Source organism: Suncus etruscus, chromosome 7 (assembly GCF_024139225.1).
Source record: "Suncus etruscus isolate mSunEtr1 chromosome 7, mSunEtr1.pri.cur, whole genome shotgun sequence".
In the NCBI taxonomy this organism is placed as follows: domain Eukaryota; kingdom Metazoa; phylum Chordata; class Mammalia; order Eulipotyphla; family Soricidae; genus Suncus; species Suncus etruscus.
Window position 1 is genome coordinate 64,956,867 of NC_064854.1, and position 20,543 is coordinate 64,977,409.

The 20,543-nt window shown below is 37.5% G+C and overlaps 1 protein-coding gene across 1 annotated transcript in view; it reads left to right on the forward strand.

Annotated features, from left to right (window-relative positions):
- Positions 1-20,543, forward strand: part of FILIP1 (filamin A interacting protein 1) — a 141,669-nt gene that overhangs the window by 86,019 nt on the left and 35,107 nt on the right. The window contains 1 exon segment of the mRNA XM_049776816.1: positions 16,918-17,096. Coding sequence (XP_049632773.1) covers positions 16,918-17,096 — 179 coding nt within the window.

Consider the following 20,543-nt stretch of genomic DNA (forward strand, 5'->3'; position numbering starts at 1 on the left):
TATTATTTTATTACAAATAAAATATTATTTCTTCCTGCCAGACCTCAGTACTATGCAGGTTCATATTCTGTATAAAAAATTTATCTTGTCATTATTTTCATAACAATTTTTCAAATTGTCATTTTGTCAATAATTTTCATATTAAAATTTCATCTAGTCTCACCCAGTTTGTGTTAGGCTTACTCCTGACTGTGCTAAGGTATCACTCTTAGCAGGGCTCATCTGTGGTGCTGGAGATTGAATATAGGTTGACCATATGCAAGGTAAACCTCTCACGTGCTGTACTATCTCTCTGACTCCTTACCAAAGACCAAAGCAAAAGGACTCAGGATAGTAAAAGGTTAAAAAAAAAAAAAGTAACCCCCTCCCTCAAAAATACAAGGTAAGGAAGGTAAAGAAAATTCTCAGATAGCACAGCGGCGTTTGCCTTGCAAGCAGTCGATCCAGGACCAAAGATGGTTGGTTTGAATCCCGGTGTCCCATATGGTCCCCCGTGCCTGCTAGGAGCGATTTCTGAGCAGACAGCCAGGAGTAACCCCTGAGCACCGCCGGGTGTGACCCAAAAATAAAAAAATAAAAAAATAAAAAGAAAGAAAATTCTCAGCTACAAGATTCTGGACAATCTAAGGCAGGTCTGTCATCACAAAGTCTATTATGAAAATGTTCATAATTTCCAGAAAGGGCAAATATAATTGGATGAAATTATTTGTCTGTTTATGCTTTCTTTGCCCTTAGGTAGGAACGACATTAGAACAAATCTGTCTTTTTGCATCCTCCATGCCAAGGTCTTATTTTAGGTGCCTTTCTCACCTATGTATTTCAAACCTCTTTAATCTTGATTTTTTACCCATATGTTACCAACATATCTGTATCAAATCTCTGGACCCATATGTTACCAACAGCTTTTCTTCTGTGTCCTTATTTCAACTGGAGTGCTATTCCTCTCACCAACAACCCCACTCCACATGTCCTTCTGAAACCTGTGTGCTTTAAAACTTGGAGCACCATAATTTTCTCAACTGATACTGTTCCTTAGAACTTAACCTTCCCTCTAATTTGAATTTTTTAATCTTTTAGTCAACACATTTTCTTACTGCAGTAAGAAGGCTTAGTGTGGTTCGTTTTTGGCCATTTTCTTAAATTGTTTTCCTTCTTTTTTAGTATTGCATGAATTTTATAGTTTAGTTTGCTTGCTTCTACCAGTCTTTCACAAATTTATTTTCCTTCTATTTTCTTCTTGCATTTTCTGGTCCCCCTCAGTAACAGAAGCAAAGTCAAAGAGTTATAAGCTTCTCAAAATGTTCCTTTGTTCAGCAAATATCTTATTTACTTTATGTCCTTGAGTTAAATGATCCTCATTAAGATTTTATCTAAAGATGATGGACAGTTTGTCTGCATGCTGTTGTCCTTTATGTATTTCCTTTTGTTTATATCATATTCCCACAACTCTAATTTCTTTGAACATGTTCAAACAATGCATCCAATACCCTTCCTGCATCAACTCAGATTTTAATTCTTAAATTGATTCCTATAACTCAGATTTTAATTCTTAAATTGATTCATATAATAACTGTTGCAATTGCCAACCAAAATCCCCCAGTAATCTCAAAGGACTCTGCAGTTTTGCTTGTGTGTTCCTAGACTGTTTCATGGATCCTAACACATCTTTGTCAGAGAACTCACATTGCTGTATTCTCTATACTTGGTTAGCTGGATCTCTGGTTTTCTTTTTGGTTTCAACAGTACTAAAATTGTTTATGATATTATATTTAAGGGCCTTTTGGATAAAATGATTTGGGTCTCTAAAACCTCCTATTTTGCTTTAAGTAGATCTCTCTCACTTCCCAAACTTTCTAATATTTCTCCATTCAGTTTTCTGCTAGAAACAGTTATTTCCTTTTGACTCAGAAATTACTACCCACTCAAGTGTTTGAGCATCTTTATCAAGTTATTCACTACAATAAGACTCCCAAACATAAATTTTCTTATAAATCTTACCTTGGAGTATACTTTGATGGTTTGATGATCTCACTGAATTTCCTTCCATCTCAGTACAAATGGGACCTGTATTTCTAAAGTAATAGGTGTCCATTTCACTTTCACTATATTAAAAGAAGCTATTTTTTTCTCAACAAATGAACCACAGTTTGTATCATAAAAACTAAACCTGGGACAAAGTGCACTTGATTAATAAGTCTACAGAACCCATAGTTATGATTATTAATCTTCAGAGACATAGATCTAAGTGTTTAGTTCTACTTATTTCTCTCCTAGAAATTGAATGTAGTTTAAAACAAAGCAACTAAGCATCAAATATCAGGTCTGGCACAACTGATCTATTACTACCTTTGTGATTTATAATATCCAGAACTTAAAACGAAAGCTAGATCCTTACACACAGAGATGCTATATTACTGGAGTTTACTGCCTTTGGAACTAGGGAGATAGTTCAAAGAGATGAAGCACATGCATTGCTTTTGCAAAGCCTAGTTTCTAGCCCAGCACTGCACAGACTCCAGTGACACAAAAGAAGCTCAAGATTAAAAAGAAGAATTTAATGTCTCTGTCTTTAAAGTCTGGATCTGTACTTCTGTGTGCAAAATAAAGTGCACAAGCAAATATTTTGGTGTGCTTCCTGTGTGGAAATAAAAATAATATTACTGAGTAGTGTAATCATTAAAAGCTGAGCTGTGCAGGTTAAGGTGAACATTGCTCACAAAGAACTTAGCAAAGGTGCTAATTTAGCTGCAAGAGCAACCAGTCTTTATTTTAGTGTGGTGAAGGCACAGCTGGCTATGCTCAGGAACTCAGGAATTACTCACTCTTGTTGGTGCTTGTGAGACCAAATGTAGGGAAGTATCTCTCTTGCCTTAAAAACAAATCCAAAAGACCCACCAGGAAAGAATGTGTTACCTTCTATCAATACTGGACCAGAAATATTAATATAAATATTGCTGACTTTTTACCTCTTCTTTTTTGAGAAAGAAGGAGAATGTTGAACTACACATGACTAGGGACAATTCTTGGCTCTATACTCAGGAGTGACCCCTGGAAGAGCTTGAAAAACCCTATGCAGTGTTGTAGATGCAATCAGGGTTGGATGTATATAAAGCCATATGCAACTGCTATATTGTGTCTCTGGTCCATAGGCTGATTTTATTTCTTTTAAAGGTGCCCCCTGCAATTTCTATCTCTTTATAGAATTCTATCTAGCATTCAATGAATAATGTCCATATTCCTCTCCAGACTTCCTTGAAGACAGTGGTTAATAATGGCAGGAGTCTGATAAATGTATCTAAAACATTTATCTTTATTGTAGGAATAAATTTTTGTGACTATCATTGTGTTTTATGTTTTTTCTCTTGATTACCTGATAAAATACCTGAAATGGGATTTGAGCCTATAGAACACAATGCACATCTTCTGGAAGGCTGAGTAAAAAATGAGAAATAATTAGACTCAGAAAGTCTTATCCCAATAAAACCTCCAAATTAGTCATTCTTCCTTCATTAGGTAGGATTAGGAAAAGCTATGAATAAAACAGAAGTAACCTTGGGGAGAGAAAAAGAGTGGGTATGGAGACTATAGTGGATCTCATGACAGTATGCTTCAAGGGCGAAGAAACCTGAAATCTCTTGGGCCAAGGGAATTCCCTTTCTAACTTCCTCAATACTTACTATGCCTTTGAAAAAGAAGAAGAAGAAGAAGAAGAAGAAGAAGAAGAAGAAGAAGAAGAAGAAGAAGAAGAAGAAGAAGAAGAAGAAGAAGAAGAAGAAGAAGAAGAAGAAGAGCACAAACTTTTATTTATGTAGTTGCTGATTGAGTTTTTGACTTTTTTTTCTTTGTCATTATTGTTGGTTTATTTTTTGTTTGTTTGTTCGCTTTTTGTATTTTTTGTAGCTGCTGGCCTTGGTTTTTGTTTGTTTTGGGGTTTTTTTTTGTTCTGTTTTTTGTATTTTTGTTATTGTTTTGTTGTTTTTGTTTGTTACTGTTTTTTTTGTTTTGTTACCTTTTTCTTCTTTTTCCCTTCCCTATTCTAAATTGATATTTATAACACCTAGAAGGACTCCTCCTAGTTTTTTGGATTTTTTTCTTCTTTTCCTTTTCCTTTTTCTATATCTCCAACAGAACCCATTGCTTGAATAATCTTGTTCAGCCTCATAAATTGAGGGAGGAATATAAATGGTACCAGGTCCAGACACTCTCATGAACATTTAGTGGAAATAAAAAATGATTAGACCTGAACATCAAACCCAAAGTCAACGACAACAGAATATATATATACCTAATCCACAGCAAGCTATACAAGTGGGGACGTGTTATTCTAGTATTCTAGGGGATAAAGAAGGGAGGTATGGGATGCATGCTGGTAACAGGAGTGGAGGGAGGACATCACTGGTGGTGGGAATGTCACTGATTCATTGTCACTATGTACCTTAAATATTACTGTGAAAGATTTGTAATTCACTTAGACCACAATAAAAATTTAAAAAATAAATAAAGAAAAGAAAAGAAACTTAGTAGGAAAAAAAGAAAACAGAAATAGTTCTTTCTAATACTGTGCTTTGAAAGGGACTCAGGATTGGTAGTATCTTACAGCAAAATAGGTGATGATCAAACAAAAGAAGAGTTCCTACTTCTCATATCTAATGGATGGCAAATTCTGTAAAACACAGCAAAAATCACATTTCTAGAAAATAAAAAAGTATTTTGGAGAGAATAAATCTTCTCCAATAGAAAGTTATTTCACTGAGAAAATCTGTCTCTGCAGAAATTACCAGGGTGTAATTCAAAAGTCTCAGCACATCCTTTTTATGCTGGAGGCATGGATTCTATAACCAATACTAAATGTAGGGCACAGGTTGGTTGTGGTCTGGCCCCTACATATAAACTCATAAGCATGATTGAGAATGAATCCTGAGCATAGAAAGGGGAATAGCACAACTAGGTATAACCCCCCTACAAGATAAAGGCTGCATAAATTTATTATACCTCATGAAAGTACTACTTCTCAATCCCTGATAATTTCAGATACTTTCAGGCACTTATGAACCTAACTTTCTCACCAATATTATTGGTCACCTGCTCTTAAAAGGGAATAGAGATTTAGTTAAAAATATTATTTTTCAACCAAGATAAATTGTTGTCTAATAAAGAGTAAAATGATAATAAATAGATTATAGTAAAATAAAGCCACTAACTACATTTTACATCATGTAAATGCTAGATTGTTTTAATCAAAAGGCCATAAAACATTTTAACTTTATTGTCTTTCAAACACTCCCATAATACAGAGATGGTACAGGTTCAGGGAATGAGTCTAGAGCCATTACTATTGCATAAAAGGGAGACTGGAAAGGGAAGACCATCAATGACATATAATACTACAGATATCATTCAGACAAAGGTTGGATTTTTATTGTTTTAAGCTTTGAGATTTGTATACCATGGCTCTGAACTATAACCTTGGGTCCTTGATTTTCAGAATCATCTTTGCTTTTTAAGAAAAGTGGTTTATGTTTGTGGGAGAGTAGTTTTATCAACTGATTCCTGTCAATAGAATTTTGCTACGTTCAATATGCTATTTGTTAGGATATGCTATGTTAAGTGGAATGAACTGGTGGGGATGAATTAGTGGAGGGAAGAGAACACTAGTGAAGGCATTGGTGTTGAACTATTGTCATAACAAAGACAACTCATTAATAACTTTAATTAACTGTAAATTTAAAAATTTAATATACAAAAAATTATTATTCAGGGGAAAGATAGCCTGGAATTGTAGGAACCGCTATCGTCATTAAAAAACAAAAGTGGAAATCTTAGAGAAACAACCCTGATAGGGGCCTGGCTGTAAAAAGTAGTGAGTGCTGCCTGTGTGTTTCTGTCTACTATCTTGCCATGTGAATCTCTTGGGAGCAGGCTGAAAAGAGGCTCCAGAAAACTCGCTCTCCCATAGGCCCATTCTAGGGTGGGAACACCAAGGAACTGCTCCATAATGTGAAAACCAGCTATAAGCAGTACTTTACAGAAGTCAGGTCCCCTGTTTGTGACATCAGGCTGGGAAAATCTACAAAATTACGCCTGCCCAGTGGGGCCCAACGGTGAAAAATTGCGAGTGCTGCCTGTGAGTGTCTGTCTACTATCCTGCCACGTGAAACTCTTGGGAGTAGGCCGAAAAGAGGCTCCAGAAAACTCGCTCTCCCAGAGGCCCATTCTAGGGCTGGAATGCCCAGGAACTGCTCCATAATGTGAAAACCAGCTATAAGCAGTACTTTGCAGAAGCCAGGTCCCATGTTTGTGACGTCAAGCTGGAAAAATCTATGAAACTATGCCTGCCCAGGGGTCCCGACTTTGAAAAATTGTGAGTGCTGCCTGTGTGTGTCTGTCTACTATCCTGCCAAGTGAACCTCTTGGAAGTGGGCTGAAAAGAGGATCCAGAAGAGCACTTAGCTCCGCTTCGCTACGTGGCAGTGCAATCTCTCTAAGGAAAGAACACCATCGCAACAAGAAGAAAAAATCACACTAAGAACTGTGCTGGATCACTGAAGTCCAGCATTTATTTCCGGACTGTCTTCCCTGCTGCATGCTCGGGCCTAAGGTTTGATCCTGTGCGAGGCTTCATCCATGGAGGATTCCCCTCCCTTGGAGGCAAGTCGACCCATCCAGAAAGGGTGAAGCCAGAGGAGTGTGGCTGCCTACATCATTTAGCCAATGAATACCACCACAACACATAGAAAAACCCACAATACAAGTGTGACAATGGGGAAACAACGCAGGCCAGCATCAGACATAGAGAATGAAGATGACAATTCTGATGACCAGATAATGACCAACCAACTAATCAACCTCTCAGATAAGGACTTTAGACTAGCAATATGGAAGATGCTCAAAGAACTCAAAGAAACCATAGATCGAGTTGAACAGAACACTAATAAGAACCAAGAAAATATGAAGACAGAAATCACAAAACTCCAAACTGAAATAACATGTCAACTAACAGTCCTGAAAAACTCATTAAACAAAGTGAATGACGAAATGGATAAGCTCTGGTACAGAATATCAGAAGCTAAGAATAGACTTGGTGCTGTGGAAGATGAGATAAATAACAATTCCATTCAGCAGAAGAGGTTGGAAAAAAACTTAAAGCAAGTGAACAGACAGTGAAAAATTAGTCAAAGAATGGGAACAGATGAAAATAGAAGTCTAGGATAAGCTCAACAGAAACAACTTGAGAATTATTGGAGTCCCAGAGACCCAGGACAAAAATTTCCAATAGAATCAACGGTCAAGAACATCATTAAAGAGAAACTTCCAGAGCTACAAAACATATGTGATCAAATCCTGCATGCTCGAAGAGTACCAACCAAAAGAGACCCCAGAAAAAATACCCCAAGACACATCCTAGTCACAATGATGAATCCCACAGATAGAGACAAAGTTCTGAAAACAGCAAGATCAAAAAGGGAAATTACATTCAAGGGAGCATCCGAGAGATTTACAGCAGACCTGTCACCAGAAACGCTCAAGGCCAAAAAGCAGTGGTGGGATATTGTGACAAGACAGAATGAAATGAATGCTTCACCTAGAATACTATACCCAGCAAAACTCACTTTCCGGTTTGATGGAAGAATACATGGTATCACAGACAAAAAACAGCTCAGAAACTTTACAGACTCAAAACCAGTCTTAAGAGAAAAACAGAAAGACCTAATTTAAGACAAGACTAACCAAAAGACACACCAAATTTCGATATAAAGACAGCATTAAATCCCAAGACAATTCTTTCTCTCAACGTCAATGGACTAAATGCACCAGTTAAGAGACACAGAGTGGCTAAATGGATCAAAACACTCAATCCAACCTTCTGCTGCCTACAAGAAACGCACCTGAATAGTCAGAACAAATAGACTCAAAATAAAAGGCTGGAGGAAAATTATCCAAGCAAACAACACCCATAAAAAAGCTGGAGTTGCCATACTAATATCAGATAATGCAAACTTTATACTCAGGAAGGTTGTAAGGGACAAAGATGGACATTTTATATTAATCAAGGGGTATGTAGAGCAGGAAGAAATAACTCTCCTAAACATATATGCACTGAATGAAGGGCCAGCAAGTTATTTAATACAAATGTTGACAAATCTGAAAAACAATATAAATAACACAATAATTGTGGGGGACCTCAACAGAGCTTTGTCAACACTGGATAGGTCAACCAGACTGAAACCCAACAAGAATATACTAAACCTGAGGAGAGAAATGGAAGAAAGAGGCCTAGTGGATAAATATAGGACACTCCATCCCCAGAAACCTGGATACACATTCTTCTCTAATATACATGGGACATTCTCCAGGATAGACTATATGCTGGCACATAAAACATACCTCCATAATATCAAAGATAAAAATTTTGCAGGCTACCTTTGCTGACCACAAGGATCTAAAATTATTTGTGAATTCCAAGAGGACACAAAAGAAAAACTTTAACACCGGGAAGTTAAACAGCCTCATGCTGAATAACCAGTGGGTCCGAGATGAAATCAAGAAGGAAATCAAAAGGTTCCTGGAAACAAATGACAATAAAGACACAAACTATCAGAACTTATGGGACACAGCAAAAGCAGTACTGAGAGGAAAATTTATAGCTTTGCAAGCACACATCAGGAAGGAAGAAGGGGCTTACCTGAGTAGCTTAATGACACAGCTAATAGAACTAGAAAGTACTCAACAGAAGGACCCAAAAATTGGAAGACAGAAGGAAATAACAATGCTGAGAGCAGAAATCAATGAAGTGGAAACCCAAAAAACAATCTGAAAGATCAACGAAAGCACAAGTTAGTTCTTTGAAAAAATAAACAAGATTGATAGACTACTGGCAAAAGTAACAAAGAAAGAGAGAGAGAAACTTGATAAAACGTATTAGTAATGAAAAAGCAGAGATCACTACTGATATGGCAGAGATCAAAGGGTAATCAGAAACTACTTTGAGAAACTCTACACAACTAAAAATGAGAACCTGGAAGAAATGGATAAATTCTTGGACTCTTGTAATCTTTCACGGTTGAAGGAAGAGGATGTAGCATATCTAAACACCCCCATCACTATTGATGAAATTAAAACGGTAATCAAATGTCTGCCCAAAAACAAAAGCCCAGGCCCAGATGGATTCACTAATGAATTCTTTCCAACTTTCCAAGAGGAACTACTACCAATCCTGGCAAGACTTTTTCATGAAATTGAACAAACAGAAACACGTCCAAATAGCTTTTATGAAGCCAACATCACCTTGATACCTAAACCAGACAGAGATGCTACCAAAAAAGAAAATTACAAACCAATATCACTGATGAATGCAGATGCAAAGATCCTCAACAAAATCCTGGCAAATAGGATTCAATGCCTCATTAAGAAGATTATCCACTGCGATCAAATAGGTTTCATCCCAGGAATGCAAGGATGGTTTAACATCCATAAATCTATCAACATAATACACAATATCAACAACAAGAAAAATAAAAATCACATGATCATATCAATAGATGCACAGAAAGTATTTGGTAAGGTCCAACACCCATTCTTGATCAAAACTCTCAGCAAGATGGGAATTGAAGGAACCTTTCTCAATATAGTTAAGGCCGTCTACCACAAGTCAGTGGCAAATATTATCCTTAATGGAGAAAAACTAAAAGCTTTCCCTCTAAATTCTAGCACAAGACAAGGTTGTCCTCTCTCACCACTTCTATTCAACATAGTACTGGAAGTACTTGCTATAGTGATTAGGCAAGAAAAAGATATCAAGGGAATCCAGATAGGAAAGAAAGAAGTCAAGCTCTCACTGTTTGCAGATGACATGATACTTTACTTAGAAAACCCTAAAGTCTCTATGAAAAAGCTTCTAGAAACAATAGACTCATATAGCAAGATGGCAGGCTACAAAATTAACACACAAAAATCAATGGCCTTTCTATACACCAATAGTAATAAGGATGAAATGGACATTAAGAAAACAACCCCATTCACAATAGTGCCACACAAACTCAAATATCTTGGAATCAACTTGACGAAAAAATGTTAAGGACCTATACAAAGAAAACTATAAAACTCTGCTCCAAGAAATAAGAGAGGACACGTGGAAATGGAAACACATACCCTGCTCATGGATTGGCAGGATTAACATCATCAAAATGCCAATACTCCCCAAGGCTTTATACAGATTTAATGCAATCCCTGTAAAGATAACCATGACATTTTTCAAAGAAGTGGATGAGGCACTTTTGAAATTCATTTGGAACAATAAACACCCTAGAATAGCTAAAGCAATCATTGGGAAAAAGAATATGGGAGGAATTACTTTCCCCAACTTTAAACTTTACTACAAAGCAATAGTTATCAAAACAGCATGGTATAGGAATAAGGACAGGCCCTCAGATCAGTGGCTTGAATACTCAGGGAATGTTCTCCAGATATGCAATCACCTAAGTTTTGATAAAGGAGCAAGAAATCTTAAATGAAGCAAAGAAAATCTCTTCAACAAATGGTGTTGGCACAACTGGTTAGCCACTTATAAAATATTGAACTTAGACCCCCAGGTAACATCATGTATGAAGGTTAATCCAAATGGATGAAAGACCTCGATATCAGACCCGAAACCATAAGATATTAGAACAGCACATAGGTAAAACACTCCAGGATATTGAGACTAAAGGCATCTTCAAAGAGGAAACTGCACTCTCTAAGCAAGTGAAAGCAGATTAACAGATGGGAATATATTAAATTGAGAAGCTTCTGCTCCTCAAAAGAAATAGCGCCCAGGATACAAGAGCCCCCCACTGAGTGGGAGAAACTATTCACCCAATACCCATCAGATTAGGGGCTAGTCTCCAAAATATACAAGGCACTGACAGAAATTTACAAAAAAAAAACATCTAATCCCATCAAAAATATGGGGAGAAGAAATGGACAGACACTTTGTCAAAGAAGAAATACAAATGGTCAAAAGACACATGAAAAAATGCTCCACATCACTAATCATCAGGGAGATGCAAATCAAAACAACTCTGAGGTACCACCTCACACGACAGAGAATGGCACACATCACAAAGAATGAGAATAAACAGTGTGGCGGGGATGTGGAGAGAAAGGAACTCTTATCCACTGCTGGTGGAAATGCCGTCTAGTTCAATCTTTATTGAAAGGGATTTGGAGATTCCTCCAAAAACTGGAAATCGAGCTATATCACTCCAAGGAATATACCCTAGGAACACAAAAATACAATACAAAAACCCCTTCCTTACACCTATATTTATTGCAGCACTATTTACCATAGCAATACTCTGGAAACAATCAAGATGCCCTTCAACAGACGAATGGCTAAAGAAACTGTGGTAATGGAATATTATGCAGCTGTCAGGAAAAATGAAGTCATGAAATTTTCCTATACATGGATGTACACGGAATCTATTATGCTGAGTGAAATAAATCAGAGAGAGAGAAACGCAGAATGGTCTCCCTCATCTATGGGTTTTAAGAAAAATGAAAGACATACTTGCAATAATAATTTTCATGCACAAAAGAGAAAAGAGCTGGACGTTCCAGCTCACCTCAGGAAGCTCACCACAAAGAGTGATGAGTTTAATTAGAGAAATAACTACATTTTGAACTGTCCTAATAATGAGAATGAGGGAAATGGAAAGAGTACTCTTTAGAGTTCAGGCGGGGCTTGGGTGAGGAGGAGGGAGACTTGGGACATTGGTGATGGGAACATTGCACTGGTGAAGGGTGGTGTTCTTTACATGACTGAAACCCAAACACAATCATGTATGTAATCAAGGTGTTTGAATAAAATATAAAAAATTAAAAAAAAAGAATAATTAAAAAAAACCAAAAAAACAAAAATACAAAAAAAAATACCCTGATATTGATACTTTGTAAAGCCAGCCTATTTGGTTAAATAAACGTGGCTGTGTAATTGAGGATGAATTTAAAATATGGTGTGTATGCTTCAATTACAGCAACATGTCATGTGATCGGGAAGTACCAGCAAACTATGATTCAGGAGATATTTGCAGAGTCTGGGAATAGCTTTTTTACAACTGGATATGGTACTTCTGAGATTTACAAGGCAGAGTTTCTCTGATAGGCTGCTCCACATTCTTGAAAACACAGGATAGCCCCCAAGCAATAAGTACTTATCCTCAGGTAAATCATTATTATTTGGGGATGCTGAGACTGAGATGAAGTTTGAAGAAAATTGTACATTAGGTATCTATAAACAAAATCCAGTCCAATTCAAGAAATATTGACTGTATAGTTTATTACAGGAATTGTAGTAGAAACCAGGAACTAACAAGATGATCAGGGCATGATAACTTGAAGATCTAATAGCCTAGTCAAAGAAATAGGTACAAAATTCCTGTAATGATATGTTATAAAATTCTTTCAGTTGGAGATAGATGCTCTCTATAAGATTAAATCTCTGCCTATATTTGGAATCACTTAAAGAAAGAGAGAGAACTCTGGATCATTCATTAATAATTTCCCAAGAATTACCCCAGCACCCCTCTACCTCTTTTCTCCGGAGCTCCAGTACTTCCCCTGGGCCACATGCCTGGGCAAGCCAGCATGGTGGTTTCCTTGGAGGAGCTTATGGGGTATCCAAAGCTTTCCCCACTTCTGAGCCGGCTCCAAAGGGAGGCTTAAGGTGCGGGCTTTGAACTTCCGACCTTCCAGCTCGGGAAGGATCTCCTTCCTTTCTGGGAGCCAGGAGTCTCTGCCAGCATGGATTTCAGCAGACCTTTGGTGTGCCAAAGACCTTTTTTTTAATTAATTTTTTTATTTTTAATTATGAGAACAAAGATGCAAAGAAAGAGGACAAGGTAAAGTTACAGTGGAAGGACAATCACCCATAAACAGAATTCTCAGTAGTCCCATTGCTGATATCTTAACTTTGAACTTTCAGCCAAAGAACATTAAGAAAAATAAAACAGAACCCATGTACATACTTTGTCCCTCAAGTCCCCAGATTGTAGTATATAATATTTCTTAGTAGCACACAAAGCAATCTAAAGACATAAAACTTATGTAACTCAGGCCCGGAGAGATAGCACAGCGGTGTTTGCCTTGCAAGCAGCCGATCCAGGACCAAAGGTGGTTGGTTCGAATGCCAGTGTCCCATATGGTCCCCCGTGCATGCCAGGAGCTATTTCTGAGCAGACAGCCAGGAGTAACCTCTGAGCACTGCCCGGTGTGGCCCAAAAACCAAAAAGAAAAAAAAAAACAAACTTATGTAACTCCTTAAACATTGAAGGCAAAGTACTTTTTTACATTTCCATGCACATGAATAATAGTTTAAGTTAACCTCAAAAGTTTAAGTGGGTTGTTTTTCTTTTTTATTTATTAATTTTTATTTTTAATTATGAGAACAAAGATGCAAAGAAAGAGGAGAAGGTAAAGTTACAGTGGAAGGACAATCATCCATAAACAGAATTCTCAGTAGTCCTAGTGCTGATATCTTTTTCAGCGAAAGAACATTAAGAAAAATAAGCAGAACCTATGTTTAATTGCTTTGTCCCTCAAGTCCCCAGATTGTAATGTTTCTTCGCAGCACACAAAGCAATCTAAAGACATAACACTTATGTAACTCCTTAAACATTGAAGGCAAAGTACTTTTTTACATTTCAATGCACATGCATATTAGTTTAAGTTAACCTCAAAAGTTTAAGTGGTATGTTTCTCTTAAGAATTAGAGTCAGAGGAGCACAGTAAAAACAGTGTTAGAGTGGCAATTATTGTTTGCATAGGCCCACCAAAATATGAGGGACATGGAATGGAAAAGCTTTGGCTACAATACAAGGGGACCCTATCCCTTAAGTTTTTTGGCATAACACCAACTCTAGGCTTCAGGCAAACTAGTTTGTCCAATTCAGGCCATTGTCTATAATGCCAATACACTTTTCTTTTTCACACAGTCTCTATTGTTGGTATCATGTTTCTGTATTAAAGATCCTGGAATTTGAATATCCTATATTGCAGTCAGGATGGTGCAGAGCGTCCTCTCATTTCACCTCACAATTAAAGGGTAATGCAGAGAACCTTGTCCTGTAAGCAGGTCGTTGTTGTTATCAAGTCTTCTTAGTGTTAAGGGAAGTCTCTTGTGAGAAGGTCAATGTCAGAGCCGCGGTAGTGTCTTCCTGGTAGAGGATTGCTTTCAGGTGTTGTTATAAAAAAAACCTTGGATGTTTTGTAGATACCTTCCCTGGTTCAGGGGTGAATGGAGGATGCCCATTCTTCAGAGGCCTGTGCCAGGTCATTATATCAATGTTCAGGGTGTAAGGTCCCATTGCACTACGAGATTTGTGTGTTCCAATCTCTAATGGATAAGAACTTACTTGTATGTATAGTATTTTCCCATTTTAATGTGCCTATGCAAACAAGGAACAATGCCACGTGGTGTTATCGGCGCATATGGGGGCCATACGAACAAGTCTACCAATCCCCATGACATGGTTCAATCATAAGCATTAAACTGAGGAACTTTTCCACCAAAGTTCCTTATTGAACAGCTCACAAAGAGAACAAGATAAACAGTGGATAGAATCATCACGGTAAAAGAATATTTAGAAAGAGTTATCCTCCAAAACTAGAAAATTCCAAAAATTTTTGTGTGGTTTTTGGGTCACACCCGGCAGTGCTCAGGGGTTATTTCTGGCTCCAGGCTCAGAAATTGCTCCTGGCAGGCACAGGGGACCATATGGGGTGCCAGGATTCGAACTGATGACCTCCTGCATGAAAGGCAAATGCCTTACCTCCATGCTATCTCTCCGGCCCCGAAAATTCCAATTTTTTTCCTAAAACTGTAAAGACCTTTTTTTTTACACTTAGAGGAGCTTAACTGAGGGTGGCTGATAGTTGCTCGGCTGTCCTCAGGTAGTCACTGGTAATTTCATCCCAGTCTACATGTTCCAAACCGCACTATATATATGTTAATAGCACTCCATATCTTTAAGATATGTTTTTATGTATGCAGAATGTCAATTTTGTATTCTTCTCTTTATCACACCCCTACAAAACTCATTTTTACTCTTTAATTCTCTCACCCCGAACCATCATTACCCCACATTTACCCTTTTCAACTTCAGTACTGCACCATCCAAAATCACAGACCAATGTGGTGCACTGGATTTAACACCCACCCAACTATTTCAAAAGCATAAAACAGATAAGTATGCCTTTTGAATATTTTATATCTATTTTCTTTGACAGCTATATATCTTACTAAATATTCTCTTATATAGTGACGATTTCTCCTACATTTTATCTTTTCTTCTCTTTGTGAACTGATCAATAAGGTCAAATGATTAAAATTCCCTCAGTTTATCACTTATGTATGATCCAAGTCACAAGAATTGTTGGAATTATTCTTGCATCCCCATATGTACCAATAATGCCATGTGGCATTATTCCTTGTTTGCATAAGCACATCAAAATGGTGAAATTCTATACATACAAATAAGTTATTATCTAATAGAGATTGGAACACACGAAACTTGTAGCACAATTGGACCTTACACCCTGATCATTGACATAATGATCTGGCGCAGGCCTCAGAAGAATGGACATTCTTCATTCACCCCTGATCTAGGGAAGTCATCTATGAAAGGTTGTCTATAACATCATCTGGTAGCAATCCTCTACTTGGGAAGACCCTACCGCTTCTCTGACATCGACCTACTCAAAAGAGACTTTCCTTAACACTGAGAAGACTTAACAACAATAATGTCCTGCTTACTGGACAGGGCTCCCTGCATTGCCCTTAATTGTGAGGTGAAACTAAAGGATGCTCGACACCAGCCTGACATCAATGTAGGATATGCAGATTTCAGGATCTTTTGTCAACAACAGAAACTGTCTGAAAAATAAAACTCTATTAGCACTACAGACAAGGACTTGGATTAGACAAACTATTCTGCTGGAGCTTAGAGCTGGTCTTATGCCAGGAAACTTCAGGGGTAGGGTCTTCTTGTATTTAGGCCAAGGCTTTTCCTCTCCATGTCACCCATATTTTGGTGGGCCTATGCAAACAATAATTGCCACTCTAACACCATTTTTACTTTGCTCATTTGACTCTAAACCTTAAAAAAAAAACCTACTTAAACTTTTGACGTTAACATAAACTAATGCATATGCATGGAATGTAAAAAATACTATGCCTTCAATGTTTAAGAAGTTACACAAATATCATGGCTTTAAATTGCTTTGTGTACCACTAATGTTATAATGTACATCTGGAGACTTGAGGGACAAAGTAATTGCACATGGGTTCTGTTTTATTTCTTCTTAACATTCCTTGACTGTATGTTCAAAATTAAGGTGTCAGCAATGGGATTTGTTCTGAGAACTCTGTTTATTGGTGATTGTCCTTCCACGGTAACTTTACCTTGTCCTCTTTCTTTGCATCATTGTTCTCATAATTAAAAATAAAAAATTTAAAAAATTTTTTCCAAGAGTTGCTTCCCCATATATTGTGAAGATGGTTACATCTTGAGAAAGAAGCTGGGTATGTGCACATACTAAACACTTGATATTCTGAACGCATTATTCTGAAAGGTATTATCCTTCATTTCTGATGTTTTTGTGCCATCTCTTAAAATCAGTGAAAGATTTGGTTCTCCTGAATGTTTAGGGACCACACAGAGGCTCACAGAGAATTTGCCAGTAGGCCAGAAGTGAGTAAAGCCTTCTAAGGACTATAATGCAACATCAACTAGCCTAAAAAGCATGCAGTGGGAAAAAAAATGATAAACAGCCCCCGTGGTCTCGCCTTCTGAAACATAAATTAGTAGAGTGATGTAAACATTGTGTAGAGCCATAGGTAAATGAAATATAATAGTAAGTTCTTTCCCACATTTGCTTACTCAGCTGGACAGACTGGAGGAAAAACAGAAAGAAACCTACCGGCGCATGCTAGAGCAGCTGTTGCTGGCAGAGAAGTGTCATAGGCGAACGGTGTATGAGCTGGAGAATGAGAAGCACAAACACACGGACTACATGAACAAGAGTGACGACTTCACCAACCTGCTGGAGCAGGAGCGGGAGAGGTAACATGAATGGCGAGCCATCCCCTCTGCATGCTGGCAGCCCAATGTCTTTGTCCCAAATAAGATCAGTACAGTGCCACACAACAGGAACTAACCTTTAAATTAAATATCTGAATGGTTTGTGACCATAGAGCATGAGAATAGTATAATGTATATGTTTGGGAGGTGTACAAGTAGAGTACCTGACTCCCATTAGGATGTTGCGTAGCCATGCCACCATCAAGCTAGCAACTGATATTTGAGCCCTCAGGGAAAGAGTCAACTACATTAGGAAGTAAAGTCCTCTCTACTTATTGTCTTATCCCAGAAAGAATCTAGTTTTTCTCTTAAGTGTGAAAAATCTACCTTTTCAGAAATACAATTTATTAGCCATTTGAATTAACTGGTCATCATATTTGGCTCTGCTTGGGCTGGCAAGATGGGTTCAGAGGTACAAGGCTTGCATGTACAAACACTCAGCTCTGATCTCTAGAACTATATGGCTCTCTAAACATCACCCTGAGGACTGTTGGGAAAACTCTTATGCCTACACACACACACACACACACACACACACACACACACACACACACACACACACATACATACAAACACACACGTATGTTAGGCCTGAGAAACACATCATATAGCTGACCTGAGCGTGAGATTTAGTTGAATGTCGAGCCTACATAGCCTGGTTGAGTATCAATCCAACCCGTTGAACACTACCAAAAGAACTACAAACTTAATTTCCTTACTTTTACATAGCTTTTAAGACACAACATAAAAATAAATCAAATAAATCAGAAGCTCAGTGTGTTGATCCCTGTTTCTTTATAGGTAATTTTTAGAAAGGGAATTGCCACATTGGATGTAAAGAGTTCCAACAGAAAAACTCTACAATGAATGCTTCTATAAGATTCAGGTTTTTTCAGAATCTTACTTTAGCTCCTTTTTTTTTTTTTTTTTTTGTTTCTATTTTTTTTTTTTTTTTTTTTTTTTTTTTTGTTTTTGGGGCACACCCGTTTGACGCTCAGGGGTTACTCCTGGCTATGTGCTCAGAAATCTCCCCTGGCTTGGGGGGACCACATGGGACGCCGGGGGATCAAACTGTGGTCCTTCCTTGGCTAGCGCTTGCAAGGCAGACACCTTACCTCCAGCGCCACCTACCCGGCCCTTTTGTCTCTTTCTTAGCTGAACTATTATGCCTTCTGAACTCCCCAATCTTTGACCAATGATATTGAATTCTGACTTGATGAGTTTCCAAGCATGTCTCCTTCTGTGTAGGATGCACAGAGTAAGAGCCAGTTAACAACACCTTCACCAATCACAGCTTTATTAATTATTATAGTTAAAAAAATGAGATCTGGTTTTCCCAATTTGCTTGCTTTGGAGAAAAGGTTACAATAGCAGTAAATAAAAGTGTGAAATAGAATAGGTATTGGTAGATTTAAAATTATTGATAATATTAATTTGTTACTGAACTTGGTATCTTCCTTGGAATAGGAGAAATTAAAAGAGGCTGTGGGTTATATACAGTGTTCTCAATGTATGTTTTCCTAAATCTGACTTTAGTTTCTATAAGCCATTCATTTCCTATAAGCTCTGTCATTGAAAACAGATGGTCTTATTTGACATTTTTTGGATAATCCAACAAGAGAATAAACTCCACCTTTAAGACCTGTAAAGTTTCCAAGCTTGGGTATTACTAATAGGGTTCTAAAGACAGTATAAGTTACTTAAATGAGCATTCCTGGATTTGATGTTGGATTGTAATATACTAACTTGTTTGATCCTGGCTTTTAAAAAGACCTAAAATAAAATAATTTAAAAGAGCTGCATGAATTAATTATTTTCTGGCCAATTTGTCAATAATTTAGAACCAGATATACCAGTCTTTTCTTTTTTAACATAATTTTTATTTTAATTGTAGTGGCTTACATATCATTCACAGTAATATTCCAGGTACATATTTACATTGAATCAGGGGAATTCCCACCACCGAATTGTCCTCCCACAACTGCTCCCATCCTGCCTCCCATATCCTCCACTCTTTCCTCCAGGGGCTGCTAGAATGCGTGGTCCCCTCTGTGTCTAGTTAATTACTTAGTGGGCTTATAACTATTTGGTCTTGGTGTCTCCATTATTGCCTCCTCTAGTTGGGAGCGGGACTAGAAAGATCAAGTTATGTGGATTTGTTTGAGGAAGAGAAAGGTAATATAATGGGGTAAAAATTGACTACGCCGACTATGAGCAGAGTCATTCTAGAGGCTCTCATCCTTGGTTTGAGGGACGATGGGGAAAAGAAGAAGGTGAAACACCACAGCAGTTCAAAAAGAGGAATCAAATAAGATATTCAGTGAGCACTGCAGCCATAAAAATATGCACCACATAGTTGCCATGGTCTTGAGATAGGAAATATGACAAGGTGCAAGGAGGAAGAAGAGAGAAGAAAGAAAAAGTAAATATATACTTAAAAAATGGACAACTACTTCAATATTTACCCCAAAACAAAGAATTCAATCAAAACTAGATTAAAAAATAATAAAAAATAAAAAAAATTAATAAAAAAGGATTATTTAGTATTTTTGCCCCCCCCCCCGCATAGTAAATGTTGGGGTCATCTGAAACAGGAATCCCCTTGGCCTAAGAGATACAGGGTTTCCCTACCTTTGGAATATATTGTCATGGGATTATCTATAGACTTCTTTCAAGTTCATTTACTCTTCCCTTGGTGTTTTTGTGCCATATGGAAGACTTCTGCTCTCATCTGGATGATAAAGACAGACCTCTAAATCTAGGGGTCTCACTCTGTGCACTGGTCAAGGAGTGGAAATTATGATGATGACTTTCTTTGTGATTTTAGAAGTTCTGTTTCCTCGATGTCATTTTAATCTGTCTTCTGTGGTTAGTAGTCTTGGCCCTTGCGCTGAAGCTTGGATGGAGTCTGGGATATTGTCTTTCATTATGATTCCAGAAGACCCGTTCAGTTGCAACTATCTATGAAAAGCCCACAGCCAACATTATCCTCAATGGCGAAAAACTGAAAACATTTCCACTAAGGTCAGGAACTAGGCAAGGCTGTCCACTCTCTCCACTCTTATTCAATATAATCTTAGAAGTCCTAGCAATAGCAAACCGACAAGAGAAGGGAATCAAAGGAATCCAAATTAGAAAAGAGGAACTCAAATTATCCCTCTTTGCAGATGATATGATGATATACATAGAAAATCCTAGAGTCCACAGTAAAACTCCTAGAAATAATTAACCAATACAGCAAAGTGGCTGGCTACAAAGTGAATACACAAAAGACATTAGCATTTCTCTACACAAATAATGAAGTAGAAGAGAAAGAGATTAAGAATTCAATTCCATTTAAAATAGTAACAAAAAAAATTAGTACCTAGGAATCAACCTTACAAGGGAAATGAAGGACTTATACCAGGGAAACTTCAAAACACTTCAGAA